Source organism: Oncorhynchus gorbuscha, linkage group LG10, assembly GCF_021184085.1.
Source record: "Oncorhynchus gorbuscha isolate QuinsamMale2020 ecotype Even-year linkage group LG10, OgorEven_v1.0, whole genome shotgun sequence".
Classification (NCBI taxonomy): Eukaryota; Metazoa; Chordata; class Actinopteri; order Salmoniformes; family Salmonidae; genus Oncorhynchus; species Oncorhynchus gorbuscha.
In genome coordinates this window covers 86,303,922-86,326,645 of record NC_060182.1, presented here as the reverse complement: position 1 = coordinate 86,326,645, position 22,724 = coordinate 86,303,922, and the positions used below count along the sequence as shown (strand labels likewise).

General features: G+C 42.0%; 1 protein-coding gene across 1 annotated transcript; it reads right to left on the bottom strand.

Moving 5' to 3' along the window:
- Nucleotides 1-1,979: 1,979 nt before the first annotated feature.
- Nucleotides 1,980-21,925, bottom strand: tedc1 (tubulin epsilon and delta complex 1). The gene is made up of 8 exons (XM_046367306.1): nucleotides 21,740-21,925; nucleotides 16,641-16,725; nucleotides 16,318-16,523; nucleotides 12,798-12,968; nucleotides 12,509-12,598; nucleotides 9,673-9,759; nucleotides 4,117-4,302; nucleotides 1,980-3,120 (listed from the first exon to the last, which is right to left on the bottom strand). The coding sequence occupies exons 1-8, from the start codon at nucleotides 21,872-21,874 to the stop codon at nucleotides 2,689-2,691; spliced, it is 1,392 nt and encodes a 463-aa protein (XP_046223262.1). The 5' UTR covers nucleotides 21,875-21,925; the 3' UTR covers nucleotides 1,980-2,688.
- Nucleotides 21,926-22,724: the final 799 nt, after the last annotated feature.

The window sequence follows — 22,724 nt, the reverse complement described above, 5'->3', positions numbered from 1 at the left end:
AAAATCTGTCAATTTCATCAATTCTACAGAGTTACAGTCCATAAAAGAAAATCTGTCAATTTCATCAATTCTACAGAGTTACAGTCCATAAAAGAAAATCTGTCAATTTCATCTGAAAATCTGTCAATTTCATCAATTCTACAGAGTTACAGTCCATAAAAGAAAATCTGTCAATTTCATCAATTCTACAGAGTTACATAAAAGAAAAGTCCATACAAAAGTCCATAAAAGAAAATCTGTCAATTTCATCAATTCTACAGAGTTACAGTCCATAAAAGAAAATCTGTCAATTTCATCAATTCTACAGAGTTACAGTCCATAAAAGAAAATCTGTCAATTTCATCAATTCTACAGAGTTACAGTCCATAAAAGAAAATCTGTCAATTTCATCAATTCTACAGAGTTACAGTCCATAAAAGAAAATCTGTCAATTTCATCAATTCTACAGAGTTACAGTCCATAAAAGAAAATCTGTCAATTGAAATAAATTCATTAGGCCCTTATCTATGGATTTCACATGACTTGGAATACAAATATGCCTCTGTTGGTCACAAATATTTTTTAAATAAAAGACGTGGATCATAAAACCAGTCATTATCTGGTGTGGCCACCATTTACATCATGCAGCGTCACACATCTCCTTCGGATAGAGTTGAACAGGCTATTGATTGTTGCCTGTGGAACCTTGTCCCACTCTTCAATGGCTGCGCAAAGTTTATGGATATTGGTGGGAACTGTACATGTCGATCCAGAGCATCCCAAACATGCTCAATGGGTGACGTCTGGTGAGCATGCGACATGAAGCAGTGCATTATCATACTGAAAAATATCGTGAAGGCAGCGGATGAATGGCCTCTGAATCTCGTCACGGTATCTCGGTGCTTTTAAATTGCCATCAATAAAATGCAATTGCGTTCCTTGCCCGTAGCTTACGCCTGCCCATACCATAACCCCACTGCCACTATTGGGCATTCTGATCACAACGTTGACATCAGCAAACCGCACACCCACATGACACCATACACGCAGTCTGCCATCTGCCCGGTACAGCTGAAACCGGGTTTCATCCGTGAAGAGCACACCTCTCCAGCGTGCCAGTGAAGGTGAGCATTTACTCACTGAAGTCAGTTAGGATGCCAAACAGCAGTAAGATCAAGATGAGGAGCATGCAGATGAGCCTTCCTGAGATGGTTTCTGACAGTTTGTGCAGAAATTCTTCAGTTGTACAAACCCTGTTTCATCAGCTGTCCGGGTGGCTGGTCTCAGACGATCCCACAGGTGAAGAAGCAGAATATGGAGGTCCTGGGCTGGCGTGGTTACACGCGTCTGCGGTTGTGATCCCGGTCAGACGTAGTGCCAAATTCTCTAAAACATTTGAGGCGGCTTATGGTAGAGAAATGAACGTTAAATTATCTGGCAATCACTCGGGTGGACATTCCTGCAGTCAGCATGCCAACTGCACACTCCCTCAAAACTTGAGACATCTGTGGCATTGTATCGGATGACAAAACTGTACATTTTAGAGTGGTCTTTTATTGTCCCCAGCACAAGGTGCACCTGTGTACTGATCATGCGTTTAATCAGCTTCTTAATCCATCCACCATACATGTGTGGCATATCATCTTGGCAAAGGAGAAATGCAAAACTTTTTGTGCATATGAAACATTAATTTATCTCAGCTCATGAAACATGGGACCAACGTGTTGCGTTTATATTTTTGTGGATATCAAAGTGGATATCAATATTTGCTCAAAGGCATTTTCAACGTAATTTCTCCCAAAATACATTTTACTGACACAAAAAGATCCCACCATGTCGAACAAACAAATTGTCTGTTGGCATTTATAAAATTGAACCGGCATATCCTGTTTCCATCAGTCAGATCGTGACTTTTTTTCCCTCCATGCATTAGGTAATTAATCTGCATGAAATGCTTGTTAGTTACACACACACACACACACACACACACACACACACACACACACACACACACACACACACACACACACACACACACACAAATTTGAGGACGTGAAGGCACTAGGATGAATCCTCTGAGGGGTGAGGGCAGGACGGGTAACATCAGCTAATCAGTGTGAGGCTGAGACGGAGAGAGCATTCGCCAGGCGGTCTACTTATAAACCAACTTCAGTGAGAGAACATCCTAAACCCTGACCTACTTCAGAACTTTAAGACTGTTTTCTCTCCTGAAAGCTTAGCACCGAGAAAAGACAAGATACAAAAAAGAAAAACAACCCAGCAACTTAACAGCCAGCCCACACAGATGTTTATGTCGTCTCCCACAGTGGATTACATCAACACACACACACACACACACACACACACACACACACACACACACACACACACACACACACACACACACACACACACACACACACACACACACACACACACATCTTGATTTCAACTGATTCATGTGCATTTCAGATGTCATTTGAAATATATCACATGCAGTCCATCGCATCATAATATCTTAGCAGTAGACATATAAATATAATTAATAGAACATATAGCCACAAATTGTCGAGCAGCTTTGCACCTTCTAGTCATTCTATTTCTATGAAAGTAGTCTGGGGACAGACAGTCTGTCAGCCACCGTGCTGAACAGCATCCTGTTCACTCGCTTGCACGCACAGACACCCTGAAGTAGCATCCTGTTAGTGTTTATCTCTTGAGAGGGAGAGGGGGGATGAGGACAACTCCAACCCCCTCCAGCCAGCTGGCTGTCTTCTCCTGGATCTGTCCCCGCTTTGCCTGCCTCATCTGGCCCAGTTCCCCCAGCAGGAAGTCCTCTCTCTGCTGCAGCTTGACGATCAGTGAGGAGGCCTGGACTTGGACCATCATCATGCCTGTCCCAGACACCTTGCCTGGCAGCACTGCCCCATCACAGGCTTGTGGGAGCACAGACCCTGGCCTACAAGGCTGGTGATGGTTTGGAAGTAGCTGTGGCCCCTGGAGACTTGGCCTGTAACTACAGCAACCAGATGTAGGAGTTGAAGTACAGGACTCAGCCAAGCCATGCAGCCTGAGAGCCACTCGCCTCTCAATCTCCTCCAACTCCTCAGCGTCTTGAAGAACACTCTGCGCTTTTCTGTTCTGTTGGGACAGAAGAAGAAAGGAGGCATTGACAAACAGTTCAGTGCAATGAATTGCAGGATCTGCCTCTTTCAGTATATCATCTGAGACAATTACTTCCTACTAAAATGTTTTTATCTCTAAAACAAAATGACTGCTAGGCCCCAGCAGCATTTCATTTACACTGATGACTCTCATGGGGGAGGAGTGTGTGTGTGCTTGTGCATATGGCATTAGTGCATTCATGCGCGATAATGGGTGAGAATTTGGCAGACATTTTGATATTGCACCAGACACTTCCCACATTAGTGTAGAGAGAGAGAGCGAGAATGAGAGAGAAAAAGAGAAAGAGATTGAGAGGGAGGGAACGAGAGAGGATAATTAATGTAGCCTATATTATTAGGTGACCTAGATGTGCTGATTGTGAGGTTGGTAATAATTCCCAGCTGTATCAGTGTAATGATATGAATAAAATTGGAAGCTATGCAAGCCTAGAGTCTGGAGAGAAGCAATAAGCAAATAGGCTATAAAGCATAATGAAATGTAATGCTGTACACAAAAGCACAGATTTAGGCATTCATATTCCAAATGAAAGAGCTCAATTCACAAGCCACTTCAATTGAGAAAATGATTCCAGAAAATGATTTCCCAAAGAGAGAAAGAGCGAGAAAGAGCGAAAAGGAGAGAGAGGAACAGGAGCACATATTGCCATCAGACCCACTCCCACTTGAACTGCATAATGCAAGTCCTCCAGAACATTGAAGTTCCCTCTTTTCGCTCTGACAAATTCTCTTTCTCAAAATGTCCTAAAACATTTCCTCTCCTCCTTTAGTCCAATGACCTGAAAGAAATGACGAGGTGAAAGCCAATCTAATGATGAGCTTCCACCTGTCCAGTCTTTTCCAATCATTGAAGACAGTAGAGGACGAGAGGACGGAATTTCATACAATTTATAAAGAGCCAAACGTTGATTCCTTGCCAGTTGGTATTCACCTGCTGTGTGAGGGTGTGCATTACCTGTCTTGTGTATGTGTCCTTCAGCCCTGTGTGCAGCCTCAGCAACATGTTGTCCAGTTGTTCCAGACCCTCCTTGTCCTTGTAACTGTAGGGAAAGCACCTATTGACAACTTGGTGTACAGGTGACATGTTCTCTACAGTGTCCTCCTCTCTCAGGTCTGAGAGCTGGCTGTCCACAACACTATCCTACAGAGAGAGGGAGGGGGGAGAGAGGGAGGAAGGAGCGAGGAGAGAAGGAAAGAGAGGGTTGAGAAAGTGAGAAATAGAGTACCACTGTTCATAATGCATGATCCTGGGAAATTAATATCAAACCTCAAAGGTTATGATATTAAATTAAAGATGCAATATGTAACTTTTGGGGTAACCCAACCAAATTCACAGCGGTAGATCTGTTCTATGTGCATTATTTCTATGATTCCCGTTCTTAAGTTTAGTTTTTGCGTCTTTTACTTTCGGTATTGTACACCAGCTTCAAACAGCTGAAAATACAATATTTTTTGTTAGGGAAAATATATTTCACAGCGGTTTAGATGATGACAATGATTCTCTACACTACACTTGCTTTTGTTACATAAACTGAAATTAGGCAAACTATTTGAATTTTAGCAACCAGGAAATGGCATGTAATAATAACAAAAGTCTTTGATTTTCTCTGAGCTCCTCCCTTCTATCTCTCCTTTCACTCTCTGCTCCTGAGTGGCGCAGCTGTCTAAGGCACTGCATCTCAGTGTTAGAGGCGTCACTACAGACCCTGGTTTGATTCCAGGCGTTATCACAACCGGCCGTGATTGGGAGACCCATAGGGCGGCACACAATTGGCCCAGCGTTGTCCGGGTTAGGGTTTGGCCGGTGTAGGCCGACATTGTAAATAAGAATTTGTTCTTAACAGACTTTCCAAGATAAATAAGGGTTAAAAAAAAATATATATTAAAAGGAGCTTTTCTCAAGATCGGACATCCTGTGTAATTGCAGCTCTCCTCCAATATTGATCCATGTGGGTCTAGTTCTAATCAACTGCCCAACAGCAGCCTCCCTCCTAGGAGAGGTCAGATAGAGTCCAAGCACATACATACTATAGGCATTGTCGCAAATTGTACCCTATGTGGCCCTGGTCAAAAGTAGTATGCTATATAGGGTTTCATTTGGGACGCAGGCCATGACTGTGGATAAACTCCATACAGGCATATGGCAGACTCTCTACACTAACCCTCCAACCGACACCGATACATCATAGACCAGGTCCTGGAGCCTCCATACATTCAACACATACGCTGAACAAAATATAAAATGCAACATGTGAAGTGTTGGTCCCACGTTTCATGAGCTGAAATAAAATATTATCCATATACACAAAATGCTTATTTCGCAAAAATTGTGCACAAATTTGTTTACATCCCTGTTAGTGAGCATTTCGACTTTGCCAAGATAATCCATCCACTTGACAGGTGTGGCATATCAAGAAGCTGATTGAACAGCAGGATAATTACACAGGTGAACCTTGTGCTAGGGAACCGCAGACGTGTAACCACGCCAGCCAAGGACTTCTTCATCTGCGGGATCATCTGAGACCAGCCACCCGGGCAGCTGATGAAACTGGATTTTCACAACCGAAGAATTTCTGCACCAACTGTCAGAAACAATCTCAGGGAAGCTAATCTGCATGTTCGTCCTTACCAGGGTCTTGACCTGACTGCAGTTCGGCGTCGTAACCAACTTCAATGCACAAATGGTCACCTTCAAGGTCCACTGGCACGAGGGATAAGTGTGCTTTTCACAGATGCATCCCGGTTTCAACTTTACCGGGCAGATGGCATTGTGTGGGCGAGCGGTTTACTGATGTCAACATTGTGAACAGAGTGCCCCACGGTGGCAGTGGGGTTATGGTGTGGGCAGGCATAAGCTATGGACAACAAACACTAATGCACGGCCCTGTCACAAGGATCTGTAGACATTTTCTGGAAGCTGATAATGTACCAGTTCTTCCACGGCCTGCACACTCACCTGAATTGTCGCCCATGAGCCTGTTTGGGATGCTCTGGATTGACGTGTACGACAGCGTGTTCCAGTTCCCGCTAACATCCAGCAACTTCGTACAATCATTGAAGAGGAGTGGGACAACGTTCCACAGGCCACAATCAATAGCCTGATCAACTATGCAAATGAGATGTGTCGCCCTGCATGAGGCAAATGGTGGTCACACCAGATACTGACTGGTTTTCTGATCCACGCCCTACCTTTAAAAAAATTAAGTATCTGTGACAAACAGATGCATATCTGTATTCCCAGTTGGGCTGTCCCTGACCAAAACATATCTTAGTCGACCAGGATTCATCTGTTCTTTTGACCAATCGATTGGTTGAAATGTTAAAATTGGTTTGATTCTGTATATAGACACATCCTATGTTTGAATCAAATCAACTATATGCACTGAGCTTGTCTGATGCTTTAAACCACACTGTTTGATTAAATCATTAAAAGAGACAAATGACTAGAGGGAGTCAGACCACAAATCGATTTGATTGTGCTGCCTGGCTCAGACTTTCTGCGTTGTGTTAAAAATAAAAACACAGTGGATGACTGTGTGCCGGGCCCCCATTGCCTCTCTGTCCTCCCTGCTGCAACATCCACCACAGAACATCAGTGTGTGTAGCGCTGTCCCTGTTGCTTGAGCTGCAACATAATTCAAGCCATTTCTGACTGAAAAGTTGTTACTGAAATCCCTAATTTGTTTAGAAAAAAACATTCCCTATTCCCTGAACCCTTGCTCTCGTCACATAAAACGTGAGCATTGCATGTGATCAATAGGGCCTGAGCTATAGCCTATTATAATCACATCAATAAATTGGTTATAACTAACTTCGAACATAGTAATGTCGACAGCAAAATGGATGTGTAGGACATGAAAAATACATTGGAAATGGGTGAATGTTTACTGGTTGCTCAGGAGGGAAAGGGGAAGTCAGATGTGTGGAAGACATGGGACTTAGTTGTAGAAACTACAGGAGATCCAGATAAAGGAGGGTATAGGAACAAGCACTGCGTGAGTATAATGTGTACCAAACTGTTTGTTAGATTACAATATTATTTTTACTGACCATTTGGGACAATGTGAACACTAAATAAATAAGTGTAACAGAGAGTCTGTTCCAACACCCCCAAAAATATATATAAAGTCTTTATCACAGCTCCCTTTGTTATTTAATTTTAAAACTAAAATGCTTGATTTCATTTCACATCATTAATATCTCGTATGCTGTGTGATGGCATGAACGAATACATGATTGATTGATAGATACAGTAGCCTATATATTGAATTATAGGTCTAAATCAGTTACGGTATTAAGACTAAACAGGATTCGCTCTTAGGTCTACAGCTCGATGGTGGTTATACAAAGAACCTATACGTAGACTACTAATGATAATGACATTACTTATTATTATAATGAGGATCATAATAATAACAACAAAATGAAAGGGAAGGTTATTATAATAAATATACTTTTTTTCTCTACAATTTGGAACAGTGTAAACAGTAAATAAATGAAATAATAACAGAGAGGCTGGTCTCACGAAAAAAAACGGGTAAAGTCTTTATTACAGCAAAGCAAAGATTAAAAACAGACCATCTGTGATATTGTTGCGTGAGGCTTGGTGCTCACAGAATCAGTAGGCTATTAAACACACACTCAAACAGGCAACAGAAGCAGCTTCTGTCTTATTTCTGTACATGCATATGGATGATTTATAAAGCCAGGCACATTTAGCAGTTAGGCTGTTGATTATAGACCTAATTAAGTTGGGGTTTCCTCTCTCCTCTTAGACAATAAGGAAAGGGCTGTTTTCTAATCTCCTAACTCTGCTGCTTCCTCCGCCACATTGTTCTCAACACCAGAATGCTGGTTAAATTTGCTATGATGCACATAGCAACATGGTCTAGGAAAAGTCGCCAATAAAACAGCGTACTGATGTGTTTCAGAACCGTGGACAACGACCACCATCCAGCAAGGGAGAATAAACGTTTGTTAGAAAATCATTTGTTGCACCATTGTTCTTACATAATATAACCACATACAATTTCAGTAGCACGTCTTATACTGACGGACTGTGCCACCCCCACGGCTTCCACAATGGATCAGTCCACTCAGACAGGCGCCAATCAGACATGTGTCAGTTACACCATGATTATTTATTTTTTGTTGCTACTGCTCAAGTAAAGAAATCTCAGTCGACCAACAGCCTACAGACCAAAAAAAATATAAAAAAATAAAAATAAAAAAATCGACCAGTGAACTAAATGGGGTCAGTCGTAATTCCCAGTCATGTGAAATACAGAGATTAGGGCCTAATGATTTTATTTCAATTGACTGATTTCCTTATATGAACAATAATTCAGCAAAATATTTGAAATTGTTGCATTTATATTTTTTTATATTATAGACCAGGTACTACGGGTCCTGTATGCTGATAGGCTGAAACAGCATTCCAGCCATTTGTATGTCAGATAAAATATACCACTGCTATGATGCAAAAATAATTGTTTATTGTTCAATTGATGTTGGTAACCAGTTTATAACTCCTCCTATAGGTCTCGAGAAATTATGAAACGGATCATTAATTCACATTTCATCTACATCAAATCTTAAAAGTTATTCCCAGATATGTCCCCAAAAAATCTTACCCAATTTTTAAGTGATAAGGCAGTGAACAGCAAGACTAGCGAGTTAATAATTGGGACATATTACATTTCTCACAAAAGGCAACAAAGCTTTCTTTTTTTATTTGAAATTAAATGGCTTTGAGGTGGATTAAAGTACTAGTTTAAATAATTTTCACATGAATGTATTTGACTGGACTTCAATAATCAAAACCCTGGGAGGCCAACTGTGGGTTTCAAACATACTGATAGAAACACCATGAAAGGAAGCGGTTTCTGTTGTACTTTAGGGAAAACACTCAAAGGATTCTGATAGGTTTATTTCTAATGAAACTGCACTTCATTTTGAACTTCTACAATCCTCAAATTCACTTCTCTGTGATCTGCATGCAGAGAGGGAATCAGAGCAGGATGCCAAAAACATCTCCTCTCCATGGAGGCTCTCTTAATAACTTCATGTCAATCTGAATCACACTCAGACAGAGATGAGAACTCAGAACGGTAGTGAATCATTGTCAGACACTGCAGAGGTTGTTCATGAGAGTGAGAAAGAGGATATGTACTTCTGTCCTTGAGCTGTTCTTGTCTATGTCATTCTGTATTATGTTTCATGTGTTGTGTGGACCCCAGGAAGAGCAGCTGCTGCTTTTGCAACAGCTAATGGGATCCCAATAAAATACCAAAAGATACAGGTAGTACTAGTGGGAAAGGGCAGGTTAGAAGGAGGCTATTAGTTCCTTAATAATTGTGTTTCACTGTCTCTTACTGTCTCCATGTTGGTTTTGTTTAAATGTCATGCAAAACCTAGTCAATTACACTGTAGAGTAGACAGAACATATTTTACATTTCTGGTTAAAAGCAGTGCTGAGGCACTGAGAAGACAGAGGAAGCACTAGCCTTACCATCCAGCACCAGAAGAGTGGCTCCTGTCTCTTCCACTCCAAGTAGGCCTCTAACAGCTGACTGAGAGTCTGTAGACGCTCCACCTCCTGCAACACAGACAGACAGGGGACATTCTTTTAACCCAGCCTGCCTCAACCACTGTCAAACACACACAGACAGGAGACATTTAGCTCATAATTAATGCTCTCAAAAATCTTCATTGGTTTAACCTGCCTGTCTTGTCTTCCTCAGAACATATGCATGTTTATTTGATTCCATCTGCTAGTGAGCTGAGGTCTATGGCCTCCTTTAGTTTCTGCCAGGCATGTTTCCCTCTGAGTGTTACTCCATCTCCCCAGGTAGTTACTGCCTCTCCATTGTGTATTTTTATTGTGTCGCTAATAATATATGACATTTAGGAGATGCTTTTATCCATAGCGACTTATAGTCATGCGTGTATACATTTTAAGTACAGGTGGTCCCGGGAATCAAACCCACTACCCTGGTGTTGCATGTGCTATTCTCTACCAACCAGCGTTACACGGTATACCGAAAACCTCTGTACTTATTCACTACAAAAAAATGGTTCGATACTATAATTTTTGTTACATTTGGTACTTTTGTTAAATGTGTTTCACGTGATTGAGAGGATCAAGTCTGTCTGTCAGTGCAGCCCCTTTATAGTGTGAAGAGCAACGTTCCTGCTCCACTACCTCACCCATTGCTAGAGCTGTCTGGGCTGCATTAGCGCCCCACTCATGATCCACAGAAGTTAACATGAAAGCTTCCAGCTTTAATTGTAGGGAAACTTTCGTTGCTAGCTTAGGCTACAGCTGAATTCACTACCCTAGTACTTTGTTATGATCATATGCTGATTACATAATATATGCTGATTTCAAAGCTGATTGTCACCAAAAACGTTTTTTAATTCACTTGGTCTCCCTCACTTCCTGTCTGGTTTCCACTAGGTTCCATAGCTAAAGTCAGATTCCATAGCCACTTTCTGCCTTGCAAATGGCCTCAATCATTTCTTAAAGAGACTACACACTTTCATAAAATAAGAGATTGCTTATTCTATGCAAATGTTGTTGATCAGTACAATAAAATATTGAATACTATTGAATACTATGCATTAGCCTGTATTGTGAATAGACCTAAGCTACATCTTGATTTACCCATTTATCTGTTTTTTAAATAAACTTGTACCCCTTTTTTGTGGTATCCAATTAGTAGTTACAGTCTTGTCTCATTGATGCAACTCCCATACGGACTCGGGAGAGGCAAAGGTTGAGAGCCATGCGTCCTCCGAAACACGACCCTGCCAAGCCGCACTGCTACTTGACACACTGCTTGCTTAACCCGGAAGCCAGCTGCACCAATGTGTTGGAGGAAACATCGTACAAATGGCGACCGAAGTCAGATTGCAGGCGAAGGGACCGCCGCAAGGAGTTGCTAGAGCGCGACGGGACAAGGAAATCCTGGCCGGCCAAACTCTCCCCTAACCCAGAAGACACTGGGCCAAAATCTCCCCTAACCCGGAAGACACTGGGCCAATTGTGCGCCGCCTCATGGGTCTCTTGGTCACAGCCGGCTGTGACACAGCCTGGGATCGAACGCAGGGCTGTAGTGATGCCTCAAGCACTGCAAAGCAGTGCCTTAGACCTCTGCGCCACTCGGGAGATTTACCCAGTTTATCAATATAGAGATTTATCATTCAAATAAATGATTACCATTATGTTGTTTTGTATTTAGTCAAATTTTATGTATGATTGTATAATTGATTCAATTAATGCATACATGGCTGTCTCAAAGAAATATGCAACGATAATTGAATGCAAAAGATGCCCAACGACTGAAGAGCGGCAGGTAGCCGAGTGGTTAGAGCGTTGGGCCAGTACCCGAAAGGTTGCTTGATCTAATCCCCGAGCTGACAAGGTAAAAATCTTGTCATTTTGCCCCTGAACAAGGCAGTTAATCCATTGTTCCGAGGCCATCATTGTAATTAAGAATTTGTTCTTAAATAAAAAGAGAGCAGTAGCTGAGTCTGTCTGGATCAATTGCCATTCTGTGACTTTGGCTAATCCACCTTTTTTTTGTGTTGTTATCGAGTATCGTGATACTAAACCTGGTATCGAAATCAGAAATCTGGTATTGTGACAACACTACTACCAACTGAGCTACAGAGAGCTCCTTCACTGCCTCCCTGGCTGGCATTGGTACAAAGCACTGTTTCGGTCAAAGGCTAAGTAAAGGTACAGGATGATCCTCCCTGTGGAGCTTTCCAGCTATTAAAGAAACAAAGTAGTAGAGATCTCTCTCTCTCTCCCCCTCTCTGGCTTTGCACATCACTCACATCTCTCCCAGGAGGGCTGCACCAGGGCCTTCACTACTTATAGTGTCAAAACACACTCTGGGAGACACAGGCTCTTTGGTTGTGTCTAGATTTTTCTTTCCCTCCCTTTTCAGAAAACAAGCACTCAACAATAAATATTTCTCCTTGTCTCTCCCTTTCTCTCCTCTTGCCCGTCCTAGTACTGACTCCCACAGCAACAAACTGTGCCCTAAGAAACACCTGTTACATGGTGAGGATGTACCCCTTAAACCCTACTGCTTAAAAGATCTCTCACTTTAAGGAAAATGCTTCTGTTCCTCAACCAACAGATTTCTAAAGCGTGGAGAGATACAGTGGAGGAAGGATATCCTTTTACCCACCAGCAACATTCACAAGAACTCTTTACAAAGAGGAAATAGGTATACTGTGCCTCTCCTTCCTCATCTGAGATCTGTGGTTTGCCTGTGTCTGGTGATGGTAGCTGTGTTGAACATGATGGGGACAGGGGCAGGAGGACCTGTCACCTTTTTCAGGGCAGTTGAGCACATGCTGTGATGGTCATCAGAAGAGGGCTGGGAGGTGGACGTGGAGGGCATTGTGCTGGAGGAAAGGACCTAAGAAAATATGAGTCAGAGGCTATGGTGGTTATCCATTTCACCAGAACACACAGATTTAGAGACATTGGAACAAACCAGTATGACGATAATGATGTTCACACTCCATTGGTTGCATTATTGTGAAGTGTCTTTTGGGTTTTTAGAAAAGTGTTTTAAAAATGAGAAGTATTATTACGGTCCAGGTTGAATGACTTGCCTGGTGAAGGAGTCTAGCTCTTTCCTCTTGAATGGAGAGCAACCTCCGCCACTGGAACCTGAGTTTCCCATACTGCCATTGGAGTCTCCTGAGGAGCCCGTCTTCCTTCAGGCCTCCTTGGCCATCTACATCCCCAAGGGAGCCTCCCTCTCTGGGGCTACTCAGTGAGATCTGAGATAAATCAAATCAAATGTGATTTGTCACATGTGTCAATACAACAGGTGTAGACCTTACAGTGAAATGCTTACTTACAAGCCCTTAACCACCAACGCAGTTAAGATAAGTGTAGGGGGCACTATTTTTATTTTTGGAAAAAGAACGTTCCCAAAGTAAACGGCCTATTTCTCAGGACCAGATGCTAGAATATGCATATAATTGACAGCTTAGGATAGAAAACTCTAAAGTTTCCAAAACTGTACAAATATTGTCTGTGAGTATAACAGAACTGATATTGCAGGCGAAAGCCTGAGAAAATTCCAATCAGGAAGTTACTCTTATTTTGAAAGCTCTGTGTTCCTATGCATCCCTATTGACCATTGGAAGGGATATCAACCAGATTCCTTTTTCTATGGCTTCCCTAAGGTGTCTACAGCCTTTAGACATAGTTTCAGTCCTTTATTTTGAAGAATGAGCGTGAACGACCACATTACGTAAGTGGTCAGGTGGGGGCTCTCAGAGTGATTTTTGCGCAAAAGAGAGGCGGCCATTGTTCCTGCCGGTCCTAGTGAAAAGCCAACTGTCCCGGTTGATATATTATCGAATAGATATTTGAAAAACACCTTGAGGATTGATTATAAAAAACGCTTGACATGTTTCTGTCGACATTATGGATATAATTTGGAATTTGTGTGCGTTGTCGTGACCGTTATTTCCGGTGGATTCCTGGGCATAACGCACCAAACTAACGGAGGTATTTGGATATAAAAAATATCTTTATGGAACAAAAGGAACATTTGCTGTCTAACTGGGAGTCTCGTGAGTGAAAACATCCGAAGATCACCAAAGGTAAATGGTTAATTTGATTGGTTTTCTGATTTGTGACCAAGCTTCCTGATGCTAAGTGTACATAATGCTATGCTAGGCTATCGATAAACTTACACAAATGCTTGTTTTGCTTTTGCTGTAAAGCATAATTTCAAAATCTGAGACGACAGGGTGATTAACAAAAGGCTAAGCTTTGTTTCGCTATATTTCATGAATATGAAAGACTTACAGAAAACGTTTGACCTCTCATTGCCAACAAAGGGTATATAACAAAGTATTAAGAAACTTTTGTAGGTGACCAAACACTTATTTTCCACCATAATTTGCAAATAAAATCATTAAAAAAAAAAAATCATACAATGTGATTTTCTGGATTTTTTTTCTCATTTTGTCTGTCATAGTTGAAGTGTACCTATGATGAAAATTACAGGCCTCTCATCTTTTTAAGTGGGAGAACTTGCACAATTGGTGGTTGACTAAATACTTTTTTGCCCCACTGTATATGGACATAAATTATTAACTTTATTGAACAAATCAAACATTTATTGTGGAACTGGGATTCCTGGGAGTGCATTCAAAGGTAAGTGAGTATTTATAATGCTATTTCTGACTTCTGTGGACTCCACAACAAAATCACGGCATGTTTTGGAAATACTGAACATAACACGCCAATGTAAAAATTTGATTCTTGGATATAAATATGCACTATATCGAGAAAAAAAAACATACATGTATTGTGTAACATGAAGTCCTATGAGTGTCATCTGATGAAGATCATCAAAGGTTAGTGATTAATTTTATCTATATTTCTGCTTTTTGTGACTCCTCTCTTTGGCTGGAAAAATGGCTGTGTTTTCTGTGGCTTGGTGGTGACCTAACAATCGTTTGTGGAGCTTTCGCTGTAAAGCCTTTTTGAAAACAGACACTATGGCTGGATTAACGAGTATGTTCTCTTTAAAAATGGTGCCTAATACTAGCATGTTTGAGAAATTAGATTTATGAAATTTCTGTTTGAATTTGGCGCCCTGCAATTTCACTGGTTGTGTTCCCAGACAGGTTAAAGAGCGACCATAAAATAACAGTAGTGAGGCTATATATAGGGGGTACTGGTACAGAGTGAATGTGAGTGGGCAACGGTTAGTTGAGAGAATTATGTACATGTAGGTAGAGGTAAAATGACAACGCAAATAGTCCGGGTAACCACCAGCTGCTCAGGAGTCTTACGGCTTGGGGGTAGAAGCTGTTAAGAAGCCTCTTGGACCTAGACTTGGTGCTCCGGTACCACTTGCCGTGCAGTAGCAGAGAGAACAGTCTATGACTAGGGTGGCTAGTCTTTGACAATTTTTTGGGCCTTCCTCTGACACCGCCTGGTATAGAGGTCCTGAATGGCAGGATGCTTGATCCCAGTGATGGGCCATACGCACTACCCTCTGTAGTGCCTTGCGGTCGGAGGCCAAGCAATTGCCATACCAGGTGGTTCAGCTGTAGAACTTTTTTAGGATCTGAGGACCCATGCTAAATCTTTTCAGTCTCCTGAGGGGTAATAGGTGTTGTCATGCCCTCTTCACGACTGTCTTGGTGTGTTTGGACTGTAATTGTTTGTTGGTGATGTGGACAGCAAAGAACTTGAAACTCTCGACCCGCTTCACTACAGCCCCGTAGATGTTAAAGGGGGTTTGTTCGGCCTGCCTTTTCCTGACGTCCACAATCAGCTCCTTTGTCTTGATCACGTTGAGGGAGAGGTTGTTATCGTGGCACCACACAGCCAGGTATCTGACCTCCTCATAGGCTGTCTCATCGTTGTTGGTGATCAGGCCTACCACTGTTGTGTCGTCAGAAAACTTAATGATGGTGTTGGAGTCGTGCTTGGCCATGCAGTCATGGGTGAACAGGGAGTACAGGAGGGGACTGAGCACGCACTCCTGAGGGGCCCCCATGTTGAGGATCAGCGTGGCAGATGTGTTGTTGCCTCCCCTTACCATGTGATCCAGTTGCAGAGGTGTTTAGTCCCAGGGTCCTTAGATTAGTGATGAGCTTTGAGGGCAGGAGTGCCTTTACCTCACCCTCTGACAATCACGACCAAAGGCTTGAGTCTAGAGAGTAAAGGTTTGTCTGGAGGGCACTCCACAAGATAGATCCATCTCAACATCTCCAAAATGGAAGGATCATAGGGTAATTACAAGGCATCTTTTTTCTCTTTAAATATTCATGGAATTTTGAATGATTTTCAGATTAGGGTGATTGGTGGGTTTTAAGTGTTTAAGACCAGAACGTAAGAGACTAATTATAATTTATTTATGAGAAAGGGGGAAATGTTTTTTGTTCTCTCATCTCCTTCCACTTACAGACATGGATTTCTAGTTCTATTGAGTCAGAAGCTCATCATCAGCAGAGCAACACTGCCACCTGCTAGACAAAAATGGCACTGCCACTTCAAATCAGTGTAAAAACAAAACTATTTTACTTTTGTTAATACGGGTGGATTTTATTCATACACAAAACATATTTTGCTGTAAGACTTGAAAAAGAATGTCACCGTGGGTGGGAGTGAGAGGATATCCAGCTCCAGGGATCTTGCTCTCAGCAGGGCCTCCAGCAGGCTCCCTGAAGACAACACCCACCCAAACGCCACCAGCAGCTCTCGGCTCCCAACTTCACTCCTGGGACGGAGCCCGGCAGTCGTCACAACAATCCAGCTGGCACCGTAACCACACTGCCAGAGTGCCTCTCTCACATGGCTGTCTGCAGAGACACAATCACAATGATTAATTGAAGACAAAGAGTATGAAATGGACATAATAGCTACAATGGACACTATTCATACAGCATACGTACTCCTCCATAAATAATTACACTTACCCAAGTCTGAAAGTGTTGCGCAAGAACATTCCAGTAGCAGTTTTTTCAGAAGAACACTATGAAGGAGCTTCCAGAACTCCACCACCTGAAATACACATTCCAAGGTAAGCAACCACCTGATGACTAAAGGAGATAAACAAATATCCCTCCTGTCATATGATAGAGCTCTGGTCCAAGGACATGTGTCTATCAGCGCACTGAGTGCAGCCCCTTGATAGTGTGAAGAGCAAAGTACCTGCTCCACTTAAGAGAGATGTGGACTCGAGTCACATGACTTGGACTCGAGTCAGACTCAAATATGATGACTTGCAACTCGACTTTAACACCAATGAGTCGTGACTTGAACTTGAGCCTCATGACTCGACCTGACTTGATACCCTCCCCAAGCCCAAATATTAAAATTGATGCTATTAAAAAAAAAACATGTGCAGCTAATCAAATTGTGCCAGCTGAGAAAAAGTTGTGCGTGGCAGTCCAGAGGAACGTCGGCGGGTGAATTCAGGTGGAGCCCTTGGGAAGATGATACCCCAAATTATTATTTTCGGATATAAAGATGACGCTGTATCAACAAAAATTTGATTGCAACTTGCAAAAAGTGCGGGAAGAAATTAGACATTTGAAGCTGCACAAAGAACGGTAAGTTGTGTACAGATGACAGCTATATATTTTATTACTTTACTGGTGTATCATGTAGGCTAACATAATGTTAAATCAATGAGCCTCCACACAGTCAGTCAGTGTGGGAAAGTGATCATTGCACCCAAGATTAAGCTACAACTGGCTAGGCAGTTGGTAGCCATAAGTTAACATGCTTGAATAATGCAACACGGCATGTAGAAATTGTTAATTACTGTTCGCAAAACAATGTCCATACAGGCTAGAACACTTACAATGCAAGACGATTCCGGTAGCTTCCAGCTTTAATTGTAGGGAAACTTCCCTTGCTAGCTTAGGCTACAGCTGAATTCACTACCCTAGTACTTTATTATGATCACAACATGCTGATTTCAAAGTGGATTTTCACAAAACACGTTATTAATTCACTTGGTCTCCCTCAAGCAAATGAGTTAGATTAAAATGCAGCCCCTATAATGATGGAGAGCTCAAAAGTTGTTTATTTTGTATTATTGTGAAATAGATATCTTATGCTTCACAGAGCCGTGGCTGAACGACAACATTCTTAACACACAGCTGACTGGTTATACGCTGTATCAGAAGGATTTCGTAGCTGTCTACATACCATCACATAACGATGCTGGCACTAAAACCGCACTCAATGAGCTGTATTCCGAAATAAGCAAACAGAAAAATGCTCATCCAGAGGTGGCGCTCCTAGTGGTCGGGGACTGTAATACAGGGAAACTTAAATATGTTTTACCAAATTTCTATCAGCATATAAAATGTGCAAACAAAGGGAAAAAACTTGAGACCACCTTTACTCTACACACAGAGACGCGTACAAAGCTCTCCCTTGCCCTCCATTTGGCAAACCCTTGGACTAAATACCTCCCTCTGCATCTGGATCCTGGACTTCCTGACAGGCCGCCCCCAGGTGGTAAGGGTAGGTAACAAAACATTCGACACACTGATCCTCAACACAAGGACCCCTCAGGGGTGCATGCTCAGTCCCCTCCTATACTCCCTGTTCACTCATGACTGCACAGCCAGACACGACTCCAACATCATTGAGTTTTCCGATGATACAACAGTGGTAGGCCTGATCACCGACAAGACAGCATTTATGGAGGAGGTCAGAGACCTGGCTGTGTGGTGCCAGGACAACAACCTCTCCCTCAATGTGTTCAAGACAAAGGAGATGATTGTGGACTACAGGAAAAGGAGGACCGAGCCTCCATTCTCATCGACGGGGCCGTTGAGGAGCAGGTTGAGAGCTTCAAGTCCCTTGGTGTCCACAACAACAAACTAACATGGTCCAAGCACACCAAGACAGTCGAAGAGGACACGACAAAATCTATTTCCCCTCAGGAGACTGAAAAGATTTGGCATGGATCCTCAGATCCTCAAAAGGTTCTAAAGCTGCACCATCCTGACTGTTTGCATCACTGCCTGGTATGGCAACTGCTCGGCCTCCGGCCGTAAGACACTACAGGGGGTAATGCGTACGATCCAGTACATCACTGGGGCCAAGCTTCTTGCTATCCAGGACCTCTATAACAGGTGGTGTCAGAGGAAGGCCCTAAAAACTGTAAAAGACTCCAGCCACCCTAGTCATAGACTGTTCTCTCTGCAACCACACAGCAAGCGGTACTGGAGTGCCAAGTCTAGGTCCAAGAGGCTTCTAAACAGATTCTACCCCCAAGCCATAAGACTCCTGAACATCTACTCAAATGGATACCCAGACTATTTGCATTGCCTGCCCCTTTTACGCCGCAGCTACTCTCTGTTATTATCTATGCATAGTCACTTTTATAACTCTACCTACATGTACACCACCGGTCAAAAGTTTTAGAACACCTACTTATTCAAGGGTTTTTCTTTATTTTTAATATTTTCTACATTATAGAATAATCGTGAAGACTTCAAAACTATGAAGAAACACATGGAATCACGTAGTAACCAAAAAAAGTGTTAAACAAATTTTAAATATTTCATATTTGAGATTCTTCAATTAGCCACCCTTTGCCTTGATGACAGCTTTGCACACTCTTAGCATTCTCTCAACCAGCTTCATGAGGTAGTCACCTGGAATGTATTTCAATTAACAGTTATTTCCTTCTTAATGCGATTGAGCCAATCAGTTGCGTTGTGATAAGGTAAAGTATAAGGTATACAGAAGATAGCCCTATTTGTTAAAAGACCAAGTCCATATGATGGCAAGAACAGCTCAAATAAGCAAAGAGAAATTACAGTCCATCATTACTTTAAGACATGGAAGGTCAGTCAAAACAGAAAATTTAAAAAACTTTTAATGTTTCTTCAAGTGCAGTCAGAAAAACCATCAAGCGCTATGATGAAACTGGCTCTCATGAGGACCGCCACAGGAAAGGAAGAGACTGAGTTACCTCTGCTGCAGAGGATAAGATCATTAGAGTTACCAGCCTCAGAAATTGCAGCCCAAATAAATGCTTCACAGAGTTAAAGTAACACACATCTCAACATCAACTGTTCAGAGGACACTGTGTGAATCAGGCCTTCATGATCAAATTGCTGCAAAGAAACCACTACTAAAGGACACCAATACGAAGAAGAGACTTGCTTGGGCCAAGAAACACAAGCAATGGACATTAGAGCGGTGGCAATTTGTCCTTTGTTCCGGAGTCCAAATTGTAGATTTTTGGTTCTGACCACCGTGTCTTGTGGGTGAACAGATGATCTTCACACGTGTATTTCCCACCGTAAAGAGGAGGTTGTGTTTTGGTGTGGGGGTGTTAAGTTTACTATATAAATTTGACCATTTAAAAAAACAATCACACATAAAACTTGAAAAAGCCATACATGCACATGAATAAAATCATTGAGGATAACACACAATAAAGTCTGGGACTTATTTCCATTGTGGTCCGCTTGAGACAAGATGGAACACAGTATGGCAGTGAAATAATAAAACAAAAACAGAGAAGAACATCTTTCTCGTCATTCCAGTTACATCATAGGGGTTATTCATATAGACACAGAAGACATCAAACATATTTTTACTTTATGTTTAAAGCTGTCCAGAGAGGACATTGTTTTTTATAGGCAGAGGCAACTCATTCCACTCTGAGGCTCCAGTATATAAGAAAGTACCATTCCCAGCATTACCAACCTGTATAAGCACACATCAGCAACACCTGATCTGGTGCTGTGATTGTGTGCATCCCTAACACAAGGAAAGTAATCACTTAGATATCTGGGCACAGGACTATAAATACTCCTGTAAACCAAACCTAGTCTAATCTGGGACACCCTAGCCTCAACAGGCAGCCAGTTTAGTTCCTGAAAGGAGCTCCAGTTTAGTTCCTGAAAGCAGAGTCCTTCTCCCGTGGACTCACCTTCAATACTACCCTGATCAGCTTATTCTGGGCTATCTGGAGCTTCCCCTTCATAAATTTAGATAAGACCCCAAACCAGTAAGTACAAGCATAGTCAAAATGGCATTGAATGAGGGCAGTAGCTAGCACTTTCATGGAGTCCTTATCAAGCAGCTTGGACTTTCTAGCCAAAAACTTAGTCCTGGCATTAACCTTCCCTAGCACCTTATTGGCCATGCTCACACCTCCCAAGCTTGCTGGTGTCACTGTCTGTGATTTATTTAGAAGTCAAGGCACACATTCTGCAGCGATTCACCATCCCATCTAGTTTGGGCTTAGTGTGACTGTCATTTGTTTTAAACAGGACAATGACCCAACATACATCAAGGCTGTGTAAGGACTATTTGACCAAGAACGAGAGTGATGGAGTGCTGCATCAGATGACCTGGCCTCCACAATCCCCCAATTTCAACCAAATTGAGATGGTTTGGGATCGGTCGGACTGCAGAGTGAAGGAAAAGCAGCCAACAAGTGCTCAACATATGTGGGAACTCCGTCAAGACTGTTGGAAAAACATTTCAGGTGAAGCTGGTTGAGAAAATGCCAAGAGTGTGCTAAGCGGTCTTCTAGGCAACGGGTGGCTACTTGAATAATTTGTATTTGTTTAACATCTTTTTGGTTACTACATGATTGATTCCATGTGGTATTCCATCGTTTTGATGTCTTCACTATTATTATACAATGTAGAGAGTAGTAAAAATAAAGAAACATATTTTAATGAGTAGGTGTTCTAAACCTTTTGACCGGTAGTGTACATATTACCTCGACTAACCAGTGCCCACGCACATTGACTCCGTACCGGTACCCCATGTATACAGTCTCACTATTGTTATTTTACTGCTGCTCTTTAACTACTTGTTACTTTTATTTCTTATACTTATCCGTATTTTTTAAACTGCATTGTTGGTTAGGGGCTTGTAAGTAAGCATTTCACTGTTAGGTCTACACCTGTTGTATGTGACAAATACAATTTGATTTGACAAAAGTGGTCCAGCACTAGCAACATCTGTACTTCGACGAGCTTCAAATGTATACTGAATCCACTCACTATACAGCTCAACAACTCACCACATCCTCTCCTTTGTTAAACTTAGCCCGTCTGAACGTTTCTGCACTTGGTACACACTCCAAACCTAGTGAATATAGAAGTTTACAAAGTGATTCAATCACTTCTTTCGCTTTGACACTCTTTTCACGTTGCATTTTAAACTTTGTGGACAAATAAATTCTTCAACTTGCCCTGTGACGCTAAAAACTTCCGGGTAGTACAGTCGTCATAGGTTCACTTCCGTATTTGGGTACTTCTACACGTCTGATTGGGTAGTAAATGTAATGGAACTGTACGACGTGTTTGTAAATTCACTCTGGAGTGCCAGAGTGCATTCGTAATATTCTTGGCGTTGTTAGATTGTCAGTTTATAAATTCAAAGCATTTCGCTCTTGGAGTGTTCAGAGCGCACACTGGACGCTCTGGCCGAGGAGAATGGTTGATCCGAGCGTATTGACCTCAGAACGGCATTAAAGCACCCAAACTAACTGGCTAAAGTTGGCTAGCTATTCCCAGACACAAATGAGAGAACACATCACTCTGACCATTTTACTCAAACTAGCAGAGCCGGTTAGGCTGTTTTCATGTTATCTAGAGCAGTTGGTGACTGTAACTGTTATGCTGGCAACAATTTATAGACGCCGGTCATATTTAACGGGTTTTGAGCGTTTGTAAATTCATCAGTTATCTTGTGCTCTGGCACACTCAGAAGAGAGTGCTCTGAAATTGGGCTAGATAGCCAGAGTGAATGGAATGTATGATTGTACCCCTAATCAAAGCTGATAAACTACACTAAACAAAATATAAATGCAACATGTAAAGTGTAGGTACCCTGCTCAAATATTTTACATGCACAAAATGCATATTTCTCTCAAATGTTATGTGCACATTTGTTTACTTCCCTGTTAGTGAGCACTTATCATTTGCCAAGAGAATCCATTCGCACATAAAGAAGCTGATTAAATAACAAAAGGCCACAAAATGTGCAGTTTTGTCACACAACAC

Coding starts and splice junctions, on each gene's coding strand:
- tedc1 (XM_046367306.1), bottom strand. CDS start 21,874: ATGCAACGTGAAAAGAGTGTCAAAGCGAAAGAAGTGATTGAATCACTT. Junction 12,969..16,317: donor TCCTCTCACTCCCACCCACG/GTGACATTCTTT, acceptor GATTTATCTCAG/ATCTCACTGAGTAGCCCCAG. Junction 12,599..12,797: donor GAGCTAGACTCCTTCACCAG/GCAAGTCATTCA, acceptor ATATTTTCTTAG/GTCCTTTCCTCCAGCACAAT.